At 39.7% G+C, this 20,737-nt stretch overlaps 1 protein-coding gene across 4 annotated transcripts in view; it reads left to right on the forward strand.

Annotated features, from left to right (window-relative positions):
• SDK1 (sidekick cell adhesion molecule 1) overlaps positions 1-20,737 on the forward strand; it is a 358,271-nt gene that overhangs the window by 195,153 nt on the left and 142,381 nt on the right. For 3 of the 4 annotated variants that reach the window (XM_088147987.1, XM_088147988.1, XM_088147989.1), the window contains exons 6-12: positions 1,889-2,000; positions 4,459-4,649; positions 14,088-14,171; positions 16,511-16,705; positions 18,041-18,157; positions 18,289-18,456; positions 20,210-20,312. In XM_088147987.1, the coding sequence (XP_088004113.1) occupies positions 1,889-2,000; positions 4,459-4,649; positions 14,088-14,171; positions 16,511-16,705; positions 18,041-18,157; positions 18,289-18,456; positions 20,210-20,312 (970 nt within the window). The remainder of the gene's footprint in view (positions 1-1,888; positions 2,001-4,458; positions 4,650-14,087; positions 14,172-16,510; positions 16,706-18,040; positions 18,158-18,288; positions 18,457-20,209; positions 20,313-20,737) is intronic. The other variant, XM_088147990.1, reaches the window with a different exon arrangement.

Genomic DNA, 20,737 nt, shown 5'->3' on the forward strand with positions numbered 1-20,737 from the left:
GAAATCACACAGAAATAGTAAGATTAAACAAAAAATGAAAAGATCCTAAAAATATAAATCAGCAAGTGGTTGATAAAAATAGAAATGCTTGGTAGTGGAGGAAAAAATATTGCTTTGCTTCCAGTGACAGGAAACCTCAAGCATGTATATACATTGTGGATATATACAATGGTATGGCCTGGAGCCCTGCCAATCCTTTTTTTTTTAATAGTAATGTTATTAAAAATTACAGTTAAAAAGTTAAAAACTAATACAAACTAAAAAAGAAAAGAATAAAAAGAAAAATTAGAAAGGGCATAAAAGAAAAAGATAGAAAAACAGAATAGAAAGAAAAAATAAAAATATAGTAAAGACAAAAGAAATATATAATTAAATTACTTCCCCCTTCATCACAACAAGTATAAGCAATTTTAGTAACTTATCACCTTCTCTTAAAATACACAAATAATCTCTTCTTCCCATATCCCATCTCTTATTCATAAACAAATCCTTAAAACCTCATCATTCAGTCCTGATCAGCAAAAGTCCATTAACAGTTACCAGAGATAACTGTAAAACTTATCTGTTTTAACCTTGATCAAATAAACCAACTGTACATTCCGTTGTGGTGTTTTGTTTTGTTTTTTACTTTTAACAATCTTGATCTTTATTCCCTTCAAATAATGTCCTAGAACTTGATTTCTTTTCATGTTTTCTTTGTCCTGTCTCACAAAATTCTTCAAAGATTTAACAAATCTCTTTTGTAAATCCAATACAGGAAAGTTATCCAAGTCGCTCTTTTGGTTTGTTATTTGTATATCCCTTTTACTTAATAAGACATCAGGTGGTTTCATTTCTATGTCCAGTGTAGTATCTTTTTTCATATCATTCTTGTAGCCTTCATTTTTAAATCCACTTTCAGATCAGTGTCAGTCTTGTCCCATAAAACTTGTTCCTCTTCCATAACATCTTTTAAACACAGTCTACTATAGAGGCAGACACTCTTAAAATTGACTTCTGGGTCCATTGTTCAAAAATATCCATCAATATTCCAATGTTAAAATATTGGAATACTCCATTCTGTATTAGTAAGTCATACTTAAGTATTCTTCTCCTTAACATTTAATAGTAATTTTTAGTTCCTTCTGATTCCCTCTAGTCTCCAACCTTCAAAGTCTCATCCTAACTTGCTTTTTTTAAAGAGAATTCAAAACAAAAGCATTTTCCCACAGGAAGGATTCTTACAATTAATTCCAAAATCTTATTTCAAATCTGTCTGGACCCTTAGTCCATTTGTAACTTTCCAAAATCAAAGTTCAAATCACCCTTTTGCTGTTTATTCCAAAAGATTTTTTTTAAGTCCTTAAAGTTATATTTAAAACTTCTTTCACTAAGCATTGAAGGAAGCTCACCCAGAGTTTTCAGACTTGTCGATCCAAAGGTTCCTAATAGCTGAAAAGCAGTTAACAAGCAATTTCCAAAAGTGGTTAGAAAAAGAAGTATGCAAACCCTCTTGAAGGCGCCAGCCATGGTTTGAGCAAAAGATGGTTATTTCCTCATCTCCCAAAGCCCTCAACCTGCCAGAGACCACTGCCTTGCGGTCTCCTAACAATGACCAACTGTATCGAGTGCTTGAGTGCAATCTCAAGTCGTCTCCTTGGCCGGAGAGCAATTACAAAGAGCCGGTCTACTGCCACGGTCGTCTTCAGTTCACCATTTCTTCCCCGAAGTCCAGGCCCTGCCAGCCCTAACTGGGAGCAGATAACAATAGGGATGTATCCCACCACCCTATCAATCTCTCTGTGTTCAATAAAAATTGTGGTTTGTTGAACACTTAACTCCTTCCTGGTCTTCCCATTGACTTCCCACTGACCCTTGCTTATGGGGTTATTTTTCCTCCCATTTACAGGTGCTGATGCTTCAACCAACACTGTGACCCCTGTGATTGTAATCCCTCCACGTAATTCAAGTGTAATAACTGGGAGTAATGAAGCCATCCTGGAATGTGTGGCCAATGGCAGGTAATGTAAACACAGCAACAGACAAAGAAGGGCTCCTGTTGAAGAACAAGTGAAGCCTGAAACAGGAGGGAAGGACATTTCTTGCATTCAAAATTGAATTCTGCAGAAGGGAATGCAAATTTTGTTTCTCCCCTCCCCCCACCCCCCAGAAAAGGAAGAATCAAGCTCAAGGTTAGAAATGTACAACTTCTGACAACCCAAGGGCTGCCCTGGGTTTGTGGACATGGTGAGAGCTGCAGAGGTTCAAATTTGGTTAGCCCAGTTGGATGAGCAGCAGAAGGCTTTCAAAAGATATGTCTTTGTAAGATACAAGACACCAACTGCATTCTTAAAACCCTCCCTAAAGGCTGAAAATAGAGCTAGTTTGGTGTTGTAGTTAAGGCAAAGGCTAGAAACCAGGAGACCATGAGTTCTAATCCTGCCTTAGGCATGAAGCCAATTGGGTGACCTTGGGCCACTCCCTCTCACTCAGCCCTAGGAAGCAGAAGGCAAGGGCCCACTGCTTCCGAAATCTTGCCAAGAAAGCTGCAGGGACTGGTCCACGTCGATCACCAGGAGTCAAGTATGACTTAAAGACCGTGTCAGAGTCAGTCTGATCTAGTGGTGAAGGTGCTGGACCAGGAGCAGGGAGACCGTGAGTTCTAGTCCTAAACCTTAGGCATGAAGCTATCTGGGTGACCTTGGGCCAGTCCCTCTCTCAGCCCTAGGATGAAGAAGGCAAGGGCCCACCACCCCAAAAATCTTGCCAGAAAACTACAGGGACTTGTCCAGGCAGTCTCCAGGAGTCATCACTGACTCAAAGGCACACACACACACACACACACACACACACACAAATACACAGCCTGAAAAAAGCTGGGGGGCACAAAATGCGTCCCTTGTAATTTTTGTTCAGTAACAATTAATGTTATCACTGAAACTGAATTATAATAAAAGAGCTAGGGATCAATATATATTTCTGTTCAATCTGGGTTTTGCAACTGTTAGAATATTTGTATTTATTATTGCATACAACTTTCTTTCCTCTGTTCAGTTTTGCAGCCAACTTTACCTTTTGCAACCTTCCCAAATATATGCTCTTTTGGGGGAGAGTAGACAGATTTCAAAAATGCAGGTTGTTTGCAGAACCTTTGGACAAAGAATAATAGATGCTTAAGTGGTGTTCATTTTTACTCTAGCAGCAAAGATGAGAAAAGAAAAATAATTAGATCAATTATTTGTATAGAACTACTATAAAACAGAAAACATCAGAGATTTACCTCATCTGGACCACCATTTGTGACAAGCATCTACAGTGCTAACAGTTTTAAAAATCAGCCATGACGTCTTATTTTGTTCCACTTTTGGACGAAAATAAATGTTTGGGAAAGAGAAATCAAAACATTGTTTGCTGGGCAACTGTTTACACCCAAAATAGTGTTTAGTAAAAACTGGGGGCTAAGATGCTTTTTCTTGTGAGTAATTTGAAATTTGGCCTTTTTTAAGAGGGAAAAGATGTATTCTGGGAAAGAATCTTCTAATCGTGATTTAGAATTGAATTATAATGGAAGTATTTCTCTATACAGATATACCCCCTGAGTAGTATTTATTTTTAGCAACCTTCCCTTAGGCAAAGCAAACTATTAGCATGAAAACGTTACATTACTATTATAATTAAACATGGATGACACTTGAGCCAGGCCCTGCCCAACTGGTGGACAAAATAAAAGAACAGCAGATGTTCAGGGACCTTACTGACAGCTTGAACTTTCTCTGTATTTATTTATTGAGCCACTAGGTCGTTCTTCTCTCTTAGGGGATAGGGCTTGTCTCACATGCCCTACTCTAGCCTGCTCTCCTTAACTGTCCTGGGAGGATCCCTTTCTATTTCCAGTATTAAAGCAGTATTCAAGTGTCCAATTGCCTTTTGTACCTGGAATGGAAATGGGTCAAGCAGCAAATGTCTTGGATTATCTCTATTGCAGTCTCCCCCATTCTGATGTCCTCTAGATCAGGGTTCCTCAACCTTGGCAACTTTAAGACGGGTGGACTTCAACTTCCAGAATTTCAGAAGGCTGGCTGGGGAATTCTGGGAGTTGAAGTCCACCCGTCTTAAAGTTGCCAAGGTTGAGGAACCCTGCTCTAGATGTCTTGGATGTCAACTTTCGTAATTCGCAGCCAATGTGGTTCTACCAGAGTGGGGAATATGGATGTTGGAAGTCCAATACATCTGGAGGACATCTAGTTATGAAAGCTATTCAAGTTGTTTCTCTCTCTCTCTCTCTCTCTCTCTCTCTCTCTCTCTCTCTCTCTCTCTTTCTTCTCTGGTGCATATTTTTTGCGGAAGAACTTGGAGCTGCTTCTGAATTTATTTCTAAGCAACTAGCTTTCTGTATACTTGTGGTCCTTTGTTAGTTGAAAGATGTTAACTTCATAATGTACTTCAGAGCAATAATGGGCATGAGTTTTTCCCTGCTAGGCCCATTGAGAAATTAAGTATCACCTGGAAGAGGAATGGAATCCAAATCATCAATGGAGTTAGCAGTTTGGGGAGACGTCTTGTTATCGCAAACCCAACTTCAACTGACGTTGGAATGTATGTCTGTGAGACACAACTGAAAAACAGCCCCATCAAGCCTGAAAGAGCTAAAGCCTTTCTATCTATCCTGGGTAATGCTGCTTTTTCCATATTATGAGTCTTGAACCAAAGTATAATACCAAGTTGAAATGGTAATTTTAATATGTCATTGATGTACCTGTCAAAATCCTCCACAGAGGATAAAACAAAAGAGGGAAAATAGGGCAGTCTTCAAAATTAATTCAGTCCTTCTTTGTGGATGCCAATATTAAGGATATTAAGGATATTCTTTCTCTTAGAAAATTGTTTGTTTGTTTATTGGATTTCAAGGCCGCCTGACTCCAAAATGGCTTACATTATTTACATGAATACATAATTTAAAAAGGAACATATCCTCCCAGACAAAACTACATAAATAACATCCAGAAATGAAAAAGAAAATTCGCCAGGGGCTCCACAGACACCCTAACCCAAGGCCTGGGAACAGCGCCAGGTCTTAGGAGCCGTACGTATCTTTGGGGAGATGCTGTTCCACATGAACAGATGCCATGCAGAATACATTTCAAATCTTTGACTGCGTTTATGAAATTAGAAACAGTCTAAACTGCTAAAATACTTATCAAGCAGCTCATTCATGGGAGATATTTGGGGACTTTCTCCTTGCACCCATTTCTAAAAGAGTAGCTGCCTTAGTCTGTTGTAATAGAGTTACAAGAAAAATGGGAAGGTTGCCATGAACCTCAGCCCTTTTGTGTCTTCAGAAACAGTTAAGTCAGGCAGTTCTCCTCTCTGTACAAAAGTGTGTTTCAGTTTCATTGTCTGTTTCTTGCTTTATAATAAATTACATCAACGCTGCTTTTAAGTTCCATCCTTGTCCTTCAATTTCTCCCTTTCTTTTACTCTTTCAAATTATGGCCTCTATTTTCTTTAAAAGAACAGGAACACATTTCAGTTATTTATGATTTGGATTTAAGCCAGTTTATTCCCCCACCCCTACCCCACCATTTTATAGTGACTCATTTAATTTTCTGCTGTACTGTCTGATCCTGCCTACTGCAATGTTTCAGGCAATGTTTCTTCTATTGCAGTTGGCACTTAAGCAGTGTTTGGATAGAATGGAAAAACAAACACAGAGAGAAAAGATCGGAAAAGCCACAACTTTGATTAGTGGCTTGCACATCTTTGTGTGTGACGCTCTATATCTTATCTCAGTTTTATAGGGCTGCTTGATGAACAAAGTTATGAACAGAGCTCATGATATAAACAGATGAAAACAAGTCAGTAACAAATGAGTGATCAGTTACTTTTCTTGCACCTTTGACACCATAAGGCCCTCTCATTTTAATATTTACTCCAGCGTTAGCTTGGCCTGTTACATCTTTAAATGTATGCATTTGTGCCACAGCAGACCATGGAATAATCATTCATGAAAATGCAGGAGCTTTAAATAGGAGCCCTGCAAGGTTTTAATTGGCAAAGGAACAGAATCCAGAGGAAAATAGACAGAAATTTAAAAACAAGTGTGCTCATATAAAAGGGATAATTCTTGCTGACCTATCCTGAAGGTGCTTCTTGTACAGGCTGCATTATTAAACCCTGTTTTAGTAGCACTTAAGACCTTAATTATACTTGTCCATTTGTGCACATAAAATATATGCTGGGGACGCAAATAAGGAACACCATACAGCTCTCCGCGTGTTTTGGCTTCAGCAACAAAACATTTCCCAAGCTAGCTTAGAATAAAATCATTGGCTAAAGAAAGCTCCAGGATGCCCAAGCGTTATTTGCACCAGGAACGCTGTCCACTGTATTTCACTGCACGTTTGGAAATAAAGGCTGCATATGTAGACTTTCTTTCCTTGGGATAAAATCTTAAGTACAACCAAAAATAGAAACACTATGGTTTTCAGAAAGGCATTTAAAGTAGACATTTGAGATAGGATACTTGAAATCATTCAAATCGTAATAAGGCCCCTGGAATCTGAGGGAATGATTCCAGATATCAGTAGGCAGTGAGGATTACATGTCTTGACAAGGCCGGTTAGATACAATTTATATTTTGGAACAGGACTAATAATAAAGATGATTATGACGTTGATGGGCAAAAGACAATGTGGATTTTGTAAAATGAACCAACGGTTCTGGAAAAGTATTAGAAAAGTTGAAGATGCAAGTCTGGAACAGATTTTAAGATAAAACGTGTTAAATGTAATTATACACTTGAAAGTCAAGGCATTACAAGCTGCTCATTGCTAGGAAGGAGAGGAGGAAACAGCAAAGAAGTTAACTATAATTATGCTTTTCTCTAATAGACCAGGAAGCCTAGACCACCTTTGAATAATACAGGGCTCAGTTATGACAAGCAGGTCTGTGGTTAACCCAAAAGGGCAAGAGAGAAAATGAAAGACGATGCTATTAAATTCATTATGGGTTAAAAAGAGCTTTGAGTTATCATTCGCTGAATTTTATGTCAGTGCAATCTCATCAGTCAAAGTGTCTCTTACTGTCAGTTGGGATCATCTGGAGGTTGAGTCATGGCAACTGGACTTTTCTTTTGGTTTGATACGTCTCGCTGCTTGTCCAAGCTGCTGCTTCAATCAAGCAGCGAAACGTATCAAGCCAAAAGAAAAGAAGTCCAGTTGCCATGATTCAACCTCCAGATAATTCCACCTGGATGACTGAGAATCTTCATCAATGTCAGTTGGGATCCTTCAGGGATCACAGTTTGGTGTGAGGCGAACAGGATCATACACAGGCCAAACGGGAAGATGAGTCAGGGCTCATTTGGGGCTTTGTTGCTCATGTACAACCTCACAATGCAGTTGCCATACTGCATGTTGGAAACTCCTATGATCCATTGATGAACATTTGGTGATGAAAAGGAAGTAATATTCTTGTTTCAGCCTCAAATATCAATATGATCATTAATTTTATTCATAGAGTGGGTGGTCATAAAATTCATGTATCATTTTAGGGGGTTGCAGTATTGCAAAGCTTGTCATAAGCCATAAGAGGACCTGGAGTGGGCTTACACATTACAGTAAACCATAATGTGATTTGTTTGAATTTGGCATTGCATTTGAACCCAGTCTTGGGATCTGTTCAGTTCACTACAGTTAGGCAAATTGTGTCTTAGTCTGATACGTCCACCAAGCCAGGAAAAACATTTTCTGATTTCTGGATGATAAATGATTCCCTTGTGCATAGTTGGAACCTTACAATTAAGTCATCGTGATCTTCCAAGTTAGGCCCTAGACCTTGGTGGCATTAAGATTAAATGAGCTGTATTATGTTATTAACCTATAACTGCATTGCAATTTTCTAACCAACATGGTAACACTTTCATCTTTTCATATAGTTCCAACAGAGATAAACAGAGGTGATTCCAAACTCTAATTGTATTAGCCATGGTTGTTATAAATTTTTAACAGTAGAGCTTATTCCTCAACTGACACAGTTGTCGTTTTGGGGAAGATTTGCTGCAGATTAGATAAAAATATGTTTGTTGTGCTACCAGCCATCCAAGGATTAAATAGAGCCATCACACTGATTTAATTTTTTTTTTCCAGTGACAATGTTTTCCTCTTATTCTTGAACCCAGCTGCTCCAAATGATTATTTTTATACTGCCATTTCGGTGAAGTTTGTGAAATCCTGTCAGTACATAAAATGAGGGTGCATTAAAGCAGTTACTGTAGCTGAAAATAAAATGGGGGACAAAAATGAGAAGGAGGGAGAAAACCAAAGCAGAAATAAAGATAAAAGTGATTTCATAGGGCAAAATTGTGATTCTTCATTGCCAGTGATCATTTGGTAAGGGCATTGATTAGTTGAAGCAGAAACAAATGGCACAGTGGTGAATTCACTTTTCTCATTTTTTAAAATAAAACCTGATTAATGGAATGTTTGCCCTTCCCTATATCCCAACAACTTGAGCCTAAGATATTTTGTCTAAGGTGCTTCTAGACATAGAAGTACACTGGCAGCTGAATTTTATTTTTTTATTTTATTTTTACAATTTATATAGCTGCCCATCTTACAAGCACATGACTCTGAGCAGCGTACAACAGGGCTAAAACAGTCAATAATGCATTAAAAGATATAAAAACCAAACTAAAACAAAAAATAATAGACAAAGGGATGTTAAAAATAATGGCGCCACCTCACTAGTTCACCCATCCCCTGGGGTCCCCAGGCCTGCTGGTATAACCAGGTCTTGAGGGACCTCTGGAAGCTCAGCAATGATGAGGCCAACCTCACCTCAGGGGGGAGAAGATTCCACAGCACAGGTGCCACAGCAGAAAAGGCCTGCTGCCTGGGGCCCGCCAGATGTAGCTCCCTAGCTGACAGAACCCATAGCATGCCCTCTATGCTGGATCTGGTAGGACAGGCAGATGAAATCTGGAAGAGGCAGTCCCTCAAATAACCTGGTCCAATGCCATGAAGGGCTTTAAAGGTCAACACCAGTACCTTGAATTGGACCTGGAAACAAACTGGTAACCAGTGCAGCTCATGAAGCAGAGGTTATGGTTTCTACCAGAAACACACACAACTGCTCATGCAGCTGCATTTTGCACCAGCTGAAGTTTCTGGATACTCTTCTAGGGCAGCCCCATGTAGAGTGAATTTTACTTCACTGTGGGATGAGATCCTTCACCATAGACAAGGTTAGCAGGCTTGTTTGGGGTGCAATATTGGCTGTAGGGCTCAGAAGGAAGAGCTGGACTGCTACTGTTCCCCTTCTGATATCTACCACTTGATCCAGTTTGCTGTGTCACTCAGCCAGATGTCAGTTATATTTGATATTTACTATCCACAGTGAAAGGTGAATAACAAGAAAAGCTGGGGTAGAGGAGAAAATGAATGTTGCAACAAGGTTGAAAGAAGGAAAGCAAGAGAATGAGAAGGGAAGACCAGGCCTCTTACCACCCCTCTCCAGAGTGGGTACAAGTCCCACATGCCCAACAGCATGGCTGGAACAAGGAATTCACCAGCCGCCTTTTCCTTAATTCTTGTCCTCTTCATTTACAGAACTATCTTAAACACCCAGACTAAGGAGTTAGCTTCACCAAGTTCGAAGGAACCTGATTCTGGGTAATCATACTGAAGATGGTTAGGTTATAATGTATTTGGTCCATCAATTATTTCATAATTGTAGTGGCTTTTTTTGATGAGATTGGGTGAGATAACCGACATGCCAAGAAAAAATCACCAAGAATATGTCAATAAGCCATTCCATTTATAATGATAGATTCCATAAATAAGAAAGAAAATCTTCAGTTATAATATCAGTACATTTCAGCATCATATTGATGGTATTAATTAGATATTGAAATGAATTTCAGAGAACAAATTACAAAGAATAAAATAAACTAAAATACAAGACCAAGAATATTCCAGATTTACAATGGTTAAACACAGGGTGTAGTAGTTTCAAAATTATTTACATGCAAATGTTGGCAAGTAGCCCATTCTTCATTCGTAGTTCTAACTGAACTGTCCTGTCTCAGCTTCTTCCCAATATTTCATTTCAGGAAAGAGCAAGCCTTAATGTTTCTTCAAAATGGGATAGACAATTAAGTATTTTCCCAATTGATTTCATATTAGCATATGTTTGCTTATTAATCTCTTGCATACCATTTCTCTGAACTTAAAAAAAATGAAAGAAAAATTATATTTAAATTCAATTTTTTTAATGCATCTATTTAAAAACATGCACACTTAAATATACTTTATCTCAAACATATTTCTAACTATATTTTCTACATCTTTCAGCTAAGTATTGAGTCACAAGGTTTGGAGAAGTGCAGGGTCAGGCATTCCAATCTGTACATAAGTTTAGAAAGTGTGCATCAGGCCAGTTCATATCGGCATCTGTAAAGATCAAATTATTTAAGCACTTCTAGGGCATCTTCACATGGCATCTGCAAATGTCCTGAGAACCAGCAACAGTGCTTTGTAATATGAGTCAAGCTTAGAGCAGTAGGACTGTTGAAATTAATGATTGAAACTAGTTACAATTGACTCTTGACCATAGTCCATTTTTTGGTCTTTGGTGGTCTTGGCAGGTTTTAATATAATGGGTAGGAAAACTCAAATGATTAGTTAAGGGGATTGGAAAGATCTAACTTGGCAGCAGCATACGTGGAAAGCACCTAGGGGTTTCATGGACTACAAGCTGAATATGAGTATAGATGTGTGTATTGAGCACCATTAACAGAAGAATTGCACCCACATAATTCCATTGGACTCCGTACTGGTTAGACCACACTCAGAGTATTCTGACACCTCATTATAAAGGGACATAGAGAATCTGGAGTGGATTTGGAGAGAGCTACTGAGATGATCCAGAGTCTGGAAATTATTAAAAGATCTGGGCCCTTTTAGCTTGTAAAAGAGAAGGCTGAGCGGAGGTACCATAGTAGACTGTGTTGTCACATGCAAGAAGGCACAGTAATGTTCTCTGTCGAAATTGAGAGCAGGACAAGGACTAATGGGTTGACACTCGAAGGAAGGAAATACAAGCGAAAGATTAAGAAGAATTTCTAGATGACAGGAGCTGAAGAGGTGGAACCATCTGCCTAAGACAGCAAAAAGACTTCGCCTTCCTGGAGATTTTCAGATGGGAGCTGGAGGGCCACCTGACAAGAGTGGCTTAGAGGATTCTTGCACTAAGCAAGGGGATGGAACAGGTTATCTCTAAAGTCCCTTTCAGCTCATTCATTCAATGATTTTATGTGTTTTTTATGTTTCTAAATTGTAATATGAGACATTTTAAAAATGGCTTGACCTTATAAAACCACTGCTCTCCTGATAGCTCCTGGACCATTATTTCTGTCAACATCTACAATTTTACAAAGCTCACATATGAGGATTACATCTTTTCCCAGTGAACTGAATGCACACATTTGCGTAGGTATAGGCTTGGTCAATTAACCTAGGATCAGTGAGAAAAATCAAGGTTCTCCACCCACTTTGGCTTTCCAATAATGTCTAGGTTTTTAGTTTGCCTCCTACCCACAGTAAATGTATCTCTATATATTAGTGTCTGCTTATGCATTGAAAATCTATTATACTTGAAAATTTGTATTATTAAAAAAGCTATAAATTGTACAAACAGCTAAGCACACTGGTTTCACTCTACAGGTTTAATTTTCTAGAGATGCTATTTCTTGATGCTTCCGTTGCAAAGAAGCATTGAAAGCAGATACCAAGGGTTTTTTAAAAAATTAATATTAGGACATTGCACATAAAACGTACAGGAAGAAGGATCATAAGATCATTCTGAGTTTTTCCCTCAAGATTGTATGGGGATGTGATTTGGGTTTATTAAGGTAGTAATAAAATAGAGATAGTGTGTGTGACACACTTATATATGTGCATGCATCTGTTCCTGCCAGAAGAGATACAGCCGCTCCAAAATGTAGGAACAAAAAAATCATATTCATTGAATTAATAACTATGAATTAAAATTAATTGCCTGTAAAATTAGGTATCCATTCATAAAATTAAATGAACCCCCATCCACATCTATCAACTATTCTCAGACATGGAGAAACCACCACTCTCACATTTAGGCACACACAAACACATGCAGGGAGACACACACATTCCTCTCCCCCCTTTCAGCAGAAACTGCAAAAAAGAATGAAAAACAGGATGAAGAGGTGGTTGCGCAGGGAAGGGACACCAAAGGGAGGAATAAAACTGGATGAAGATGAGAGGAAAGAAAAAGGTACCTAGACAAAGAAGAAAAAGAAAAATAAGACCATTCAAAAGGATGGAAATTCCCCAGATGAGCAGCAAAGATGAGTCCTGCTCTTTCCAAGTCACACTTTCAACAGGTAATCTTCAAAGGCGTCCATGCTTTTAGCAGAGACACCTGCCACCATTTGCGCCTCTCCTCCATCTGCTTGCTTTCAATAGAGTCTTTGAATGGAAGATGGCCCCCACCACAGGGGGGGGGGACCCTTGTTTTCCTAACAGATAATACAGTAATGGTTGAACCCATCCCTTCTTTTCTTCCAGTTCTTTTTATTTATTTATTTATTATTTTATCAGTGTCATAGCTATAGCTGAAAAAGCTTTTGGCAGATGTTCACTGCCTGAAGACAGATGAAGAACAAATGCTGGATCTCAGTTGATTTGAGCTGTCAATGTAACAACTCGGCCGGCTCTGCTAATGAACCCTTATCCCATTTCACGACAAGCAGTAGCCTTGGCAATTTCTGTTGGCCTTTGCGGCTCCCTACGAAGCTGGAAGTTGAGAAGGAGAAGGACCCGGAGAGGACTTTATGCCGGGCTAAACCACCCCATCCCAGAACTCAGTCGTGACTCATATAAGACCCATTGTAAGGATGCAAGAGAACGGCATGGACTTTAGCGTGGCTGCTGCCTGGTGGGTTGAGGTCTTCTATGAAGGTCAAATAATGGTTACCCCAAACCATGACAAAATGGGATTAAAGAAGATTTCAGCCTCGATCGAAAGCTCAACAAGGAAGAAATGTAGTTGCTCAATTATTATTAGCACTAATAATTCAAACCTAGAAGTATGTCGTATACAGTATACTAGGGGAAAGGTTGCAATTACAATGCAAATAGCAGTAAATAAACGTTACACTCTGTGATATTCCTGAATCAGTTTGATTTGTTTCCTTGATTTTGTTTAATGCTTACTTCAGGTTCTGTTCTTTAATTCAATTTGATTGTGGCCAGTGTTATCAATATGGGACACTGCCATTCCTACCACCCTTGTTCCCAAAGATAAAACTAAATAGCAGGTGAAGTATTCTCTTATTAGACAAGCCAAACTTGCAAGGAGTGAGTGTTCATGTTACATTTGACAGAACTGATTCTGGAGGGTTTTATGAATGCCGAATGCACGCTGACTGCCACACCAGTCTTGGTAGTGCAAAGCTGATGTGATGTAGTTTAATTTGAATTTCCCACCTTCATGCACACCATGATGAAAACTTGATGGGATCCTTATGAATACAGCTGTGCTAGATTTCTGCTCTAGTGTTTTATTTCTGAAGCTGCATGGGTTGTTGAGTAGAAACTGAGGCAGACCCTTCCATCTCATACATTGCTGTAAATAAAACCTTTATGGACCTCATGGAAAGAACCTTCTCAGCAGAGAATTGAAAGATTCACTGATTCATGCTTGTAAATGAGAAGCGGCCTCTGCTCTGATGTTAATTTGTGGTGTAAATCTCTAAATATACATTGGCAGTTGCTCCATACGCCTTGAAGTGCATATTCATCATCATCTATAATTGTTGAGGTGGTTTTATGAGGCTATCACTGAAAAGAAAGTATGAACTCAAAGTAGAAGTCAGACCACTCCATTTGTAACATTATATTAAACACAATAGGGATGACAGGTTGGGTGAAGAGTTTGGATCTCTCCGTGGAAGTGAATGGATCTCTCAATGCTTGTCCATGAGTGTGATCTTCTGCACCAAAGGAATTCTAGATTAGCTCTGCTGTTTGAGATGAACTAACATGGTCTTCTGGTTTATCTTCCATAAGAGCCCCCGTATTTTACTGCCGAACTAGAAAACCGGATTTTGGTAGAGGTAGAGAAGACGGTGCACATCTCATGTCAAGCAATGGGTAAGTAGGGTATGAACAAATAACTTCATTTCAGAATGTATTTATTCTTTATGCTTTTTGTTAATTCTGCTATTTGCTGTAAGATGGAGCTGCCCAGCGGATTGTCATTTATTTATGTTTGGGATAGGGATTTTAAAAAAAATACTGTGTGTTTTTTTTTTTAGCAACCTCAAAATATGTAAAAATGGCAAGAGTCTGAAAAGGTGCGATGTTGTCAAGTTGCCTCTCCGTCTTTTTCTGTTCCACAACTGCAGTCTGAGAAAGGGATGAACATCTTGAGCCGAATGAATTAATGGAAGGAAAACAGTTGCTGTGGGACCCATAACTTAGCTTGTGGAGAAGCAATCAATAACCGCAATAGTTAAAGCTCCTTGTTTCTTAAAATTATGGAGCGTTTGCAGGAGGAGGAAAATGTCAGCAGCAACAGACATCCAACTGTAGTTACATTTCTGCAATAGTACTCATTCATTCTCATTTTAATGGGAAGATGTTCGAACGGACCAGAACTTGCAAAACATTTATAATTCCACTTAAAATAAAACGCCTTTCTCGGAAGCATCCTCTTCAATAAGAGGTTCCCACTCCCCTTTTAGCATACTAATGAACAGCCAAAAGAAAGTGAATTGGGAAGCTACAAAGTTACTAATCTGAGAAAATATCCCTAAGTAAATATGGGATCTTGACAATATATGCTTCATGCATATATTTAAAACATATAAGTACTGATGGCAAGGCACTTTGCATTTCACAGTATGGCTGAATCACTTTTGAGTCTCTGTCTAATGAAAATGAGCCATTGTGGGGTGTATCGGGAAGCTAAAATAATAATAATCATCAGTTCTTTTGTGCTCTGGAGAATTGCTCCCAACTGATCCCATCTGTGGATTCCTACAGCCATTTCCAGCATCTCAGATGGTACTCTATCTAGCAGACCCCTTGTTCCTAGCAATCTTCCCAGAGACCCCAAAGAACTCTGAAAAACTCCTTCTACCTCCTTCTGATGGATGCTATTTACCCCGCTACATCATTGGGACTTTTTCAGGTCTCTTGAAGCATTCGAGGGCCACAGGTGCTTATAATGATGGTTTTCCAATGACCATATACAATCAATGGCATTTGATTGAGAAAGTGTCTGTGGCTTTCTTTGCAAAAACTAAGCATCAGTGGGGGGCATTTTGTCATTCATTTTAGGATCCTTTCAGTAATTCATAGGGCACGGTGCTGAAAGAAAGAGAAGATAAATTTAGTAATGGTGGTTACAGTTGAAAAATTAGCTCCCCCACTGATTTTTTAAATTAACATTATTAAGTCAGAGGGGATTTAGGGAATAAGCCAAATACTAGATTTAATTCTATTATGTTCCCTTTAAAATATAACAGAATTATTGCTATTCAAGCTTCAAGCTGTTTTCAGGCTTTTCCGATGACTATTTCATTTTTGCATTATCTGCTTCCTCACGACTCAGTCTGTAGTAATTTCAGTTTGTAGCAGTTTAACGAAGTAAATTGTACTTGCACTAAGAATTCTGACAATCAGAATTCTGTGGACCATCCTTTAGTATGAACTTTAAATTATATTTTATTTCACAGGGCTACACTGCATCTATTTTGTCACAAATAAATACACAGCGCACAGAAGGTGATTTTTTTTAGACAATAAATGGCTTTATTATTCTAACAAAATGGAAGCTTCAAGTGTGATTTCAGGAACTGATTACATCCTGGTACAGAAATAGTTTTATCACCACTAAATTTCCCTCTTCGTTTTCTGAAGCCCTCTTTCCTCATTTGTCTCGATATTATTTTGGAATACAATACAACTTTCAGTTTCAGTAGAAAGACGAGTAAACTGAAAACAGAATTTTATAGATTATTACATTTATATTGGCTTTTGAGTTCATATGGCATTGTTTTCGTCTTCATTTGATTTAACTTGATAAATTATATTTACAGTGCTTTCTTAAGCATCCATAATCAGGGCCTTTGGGGGAGAGAAATGGGGACACTTGTCCTGGATGTCACACTTAAAGGGAGAAAGGCAGTCAAAATAAGGTTCATTATATGAAAAGTTGAGCTGGATTAAAGTTTTCAGTATTTTGGGTATCCTCCCCATTCCCCATTTGTCCATGGAGAAGACCTTATGTTCCTAAGGTATGGTGAGAAGAAAGCTCAGAGGGGTTGTGGTAGTACTTCCTCCAGCAAACAATTCTGCTCCTTTAAAGTGTGCTTCCAGCCATTATTTTAATGAGCACTGTCAAAGGTGGGGGTGAGGGTACCCTAAAGCCATGCATGATGGGAGTGCATATCTGAACGAATTTTCTCTCTGTGTGTCTCATGCAGGCATCCCAGGGCCTATTCTAGCTTGGTATAAGGATGCTGTCCCCATCAGCCAACTAGTTAGTCCTCGTTATACGATCCTCCTCAATGGGACTCTTCAGATCTGGAGAGCGCAGCCAGAGGATTCTGGAATCTTTCAATGTTTTGCAAGGAATGAGGTTGGCGAGATAGAGAGCCATACCTACCTTGAAGTCACCAGTAAGTTTGGATCTTCATACGTCCTGTAAGGGGGTGGGGGAAATCAAGAAAGGATTCTGGAGTGCCTACTACTCTAGTTAAACCCACCCCCCTCAGTTGTATTTTCTCATCTCAAGGATGGGGCCTTCGGTGGCTATTCAAAGTGTTGCTGTTGCCCACGCTGCTGTACGCTTCTGTCCTCCACCAAATGGTGGAGAGGCATTCAGACCATCAGCTTCTCCAGCACCATCATGCTCCTGACAGCTTAGGAAACAGCGTTTTGACAGGCTGTCAGGAAAGTGAATGAAGGGAGTAAAATGGCAAAAGGGGAGGGTGAACCCCTTTCAGAGTTCCTTATTTAAATTGCACATAGATTTTGTGGTTGCTGAATTTTACTCCTTCATGGCCGGGTTTGTTTTCCCACAGGGGGCTACTGCTCCTACCCATTGCATCCACTATCAATTTTCCCAAAGAAAACACATTCTCCTAATTTTTTTTTTTTTAATGAAAGGTTGTGGAAATTTGGGGGTTGACCAGGCTGTGTCTGGAGCTTTTTCAGAGTCATTCCTGAGTTTCCAATGCAACTATTGGGGAAAGGGGAAATTGCTAATGCCTTTGCTCCTCTAGGATCTCTAAGGTAATAATGGAAATGAGGAGAAAGACTTTGGTCCCACATTGAGATCAAAAATGGGAATACTAAAAATAATGGTTGCCTTCTGTGTAGAAAGGGGAACAGTGGAGGATTGTCTGACTGCAACCTGGCTATGGCAGGGTCGAGCTAGAAGGACCTGTGGTCTTCTCAGCTGGAGCTGGATTCAGGGAGGATGGATGGACACCTGGTTTTCAACTTTTCCAGAGCTTGGTGTTAGATGTCTGTTAGGCTTACCACAGTGCTCTTATGTTTGAAATCTTTTCTGAGCTAGAGATAATAAGGCTCCCCCATTGAACTTTTGCATCAGAGGCTGAGAGAAAGTGCCAAAGAAACATTATGGAGGGGAGCACACAGAAATATTTTGAATCAAGTGGAAATGTCTTTTGGCTGGCATTTAATTTCTGCAAACTGGTGTCAGACTGAAATTGCTTTTCATCATAAAGAAGAGCAACGCGAGGATAAAAGTAAACAGTTCTGGTTAATTTGATCCATCTGCTTTCTTCCAACCCCTCTTCTGAAGCTGGTTTGCTTTATCTCAAAGCCCTGTTGCACAAGTTGAAGAATTCTTCTGAGAGGTGCAATGGAAGTTTGCTGTCCACCCTGAAAGGGGTTCTTGGAGTTATTGTGACAAATTCCACAAGGGTTCTAAACTTTTAAAGTGCTGTTTTAGCCATCTTTTTCTGAAACCCTGGTTTTGATTCCAGATGTTGCGCCCATATTCTCCTGGCCCCCAGCAGATGCTACTGTTACCGAAGGGATGAGTGCCATCTTAAGATGCGACGTTTCTGGAGCACCAAAGCCTGCCATAGCATGGAAAAGGGGTACACGCTTTCTATTCTACTGGGAAATCACTCAAATTGTGGCAACTCACCAGGACAAATTAGCATAGCATTAATATCTTCATGCACTGCAGATCAGAGGATTGAGGCTGTTTCCACTTGCTGTGTTCCAGGGAATCAGATTTTGGCCAGTGGCTCCGTTCAGCTCCCCAGGTTCCGTCTCCTTGAGTCTGGAGGGCTCCAGATAACCCCCGTCTTTCTCCAAGATGCTGGTGTCTACACTTGCTGTGCGGCCAACTCAGAAGGAGCCCTGAATGCGTCTGCTGCTCTCACCGTATGGAGTAAGAATCGTGTTCAGTGTTAATATTAATCTTGACTTAATCATCTCTCATAGTAGCTGATTAATTAGGAATCTGATTACAAAATGTTCATGTCACAAGGGTAGGGCAGGCATTGAGTAATAAGAATAATCCGCCTGCTTTTTATAAGTAATTTGGAGAACCGCAATCAAAGTTTCCCCTGAAAGAAGTGGTCAGCATGTTTTTGACAGCTTGTCTCAGCCTTATAATGTGTCTTCTACATTCATAGATCTTGCTCATTTTAACTTTTCTTCCTTTGTTAAGAAGACAGCCAAATTAATTTGTGAGAACCCAGCCATAAGTGGAAGGGAGAAAGTAACACTGTAGCAATATCAACTTTTAATATTATTAACATATTACAAATACTTCTATGCTGTGTCCCACTGTAAACATCTGGAAAGGATGTGCTGTGCAGCTCAAAATGCTTATCAGGTTAGATGGACGCCACCCCAAAGTGCCATTCTTGTGCCAGACCTCGGCATCATCCTGATGATGTGCAGCCAGTCCTAAATCCACCAATGAGCTGCTTGTTATCCAGCGTTATGTCAGTTCAAGGTAAGGGTTAGAGAGGCTGAGGATCTACAGTGGAACTTTATCTCTAAATAGGTTTTAGCATCTAATATGAACTAAACTGGCAACATAATGCACAGATTGTCAGCTCATTTTCATGTCCTTCTGTATTTTTGGCATTGCGTTTCATTCAGCCATGCACCTTATGTGCTAAAATGAGGTTGCTCTTTGTATATAACCTGAAGTGTCAAACAGAAGTCTTCAACCCTCTCCAGTGGTGTTTCAGGGGCTCTGAAATTGACAAACAGTGCTTGCCTTGTCTTCTTTTTATGAGAATCTCTTCCAGCATCACGGCTCGTGATTGCTTCTGGGAAATGGGACTTCGTTCCCCTTTTTGATTTATCTTCCTCTCTTGCACCTGGACTCATCTGAGGGGCTCTTCAGCCATTTCTTTTAGGGGCAGGCATTATAGGAAGCTGTGCCTTCAGCACCTGCCACAGAAACCTCCATTTCCTGGACAGGTGTGAATGATAGGGCTTTAATGACATCTGGGTAAATGTTGCCTCCTCTGGGCATGAAATCTTATGAATAGCTCCTTTCCTTGGAACAACAAGGGGTGGCCGGCGGGGTGGCCTCGGGTCAGTCATTCTCTGTCAGCCCTAGCATGGGAAAAGAAAGAACTACAACTTACACTGGGCCAGCAGAGTCCACAACCTTCAACGAAAAGGCCTTCTTCTTTCAATGGATTGATTCAGGATGACAAACATGACAAAGATGATGTGATGTTTCTTCTAAGCCATGGTGGGAGGATGTTGTCCGAAAAGGCAGGATACAAATCATTATAATGTTGGGTGGGGGAGCAAATCATAAGAAACCTATAGAAGTAAAATTTGCTTTACTGCACCTTTATAGTTTGAAACCCTGTGGGAAATTGTTGGAATTCCTCTTGAAATGTCTCATTTTTCCTCATGATCTCACATTTTTGTGTTTTCAACAAACATGAAAGCTTAGCAGCGGACGAGATTCCTCATGACCCACTTCCTGAAAACCTGCAGCCACAGGCACTTTAGCCTTTCACATGTTTGCTGGATAGAGGGGTTGGGCGGGCAGAACGATTCTTGTCTGGAATGATGAGTAACCTGGCTTGCCGCTTTCCCAAGGCAAAACCCCAAGTCAGGACAGAAACTGGCAATTTGATCTGAACTGTGGGTCATGTTCTTTTCAGATCGCACTTTTATTGTTCGCCCTCCAGAGGATAGCACCGTTATTAAGGGAACCACAGCGATGCTTCAGTGTGAAGCTGCTCATGATCCAAGAATTTCAATCAGGTTGGTGGTGTCTGCAGTTGTTCGTATAATTTATCTCAACGTAATTGTCCAAACCATCAGCATTGGCTTAGGTGAGTTTACTTGCACTGGCGTTCACAGCAATCACAGTTTGAGATTGTAAGTTATGCCATTAATCATATCAAGTCCTTTTTATTTTTCCACTTCAACCGTATATATTATTTACAATGAGCTATGTTCCACTTCATGATTTCAATACAACTTCCTATGATTTACTGTCAAGGTTAACACAATATCAATAAAACTGACTTGTCAAAAGCTGATACTTAATGAGAATAAAACCCAAAGCAATTTAAGGGAATTGGTTTTGCAAATGGGTTTTGGAAAGTCTTAGAAGTGCCACTTTTTTCCTGAGAAAAACCAGAACCCACCAAGTACCAAATCCAGATAGAGTGAATCTTTAAGCT

This window comes from Python bivittatus, unplaced genomic scaffold (assembly GCF_059951505.1).
Source record: "Python bivittatus isolate LINGU-HERP-01145 unplaced genomic scaffold, Pbiv_v1 ctg000560_np1212, whole genome shotgun sequence".
Taxonomy (NCBI): domain Eukaryota; kingdom Metazoa; phylum Chordata; class Lepidosauria; order Squamata; family Pythonidae; genus Python; species Python bivittatus.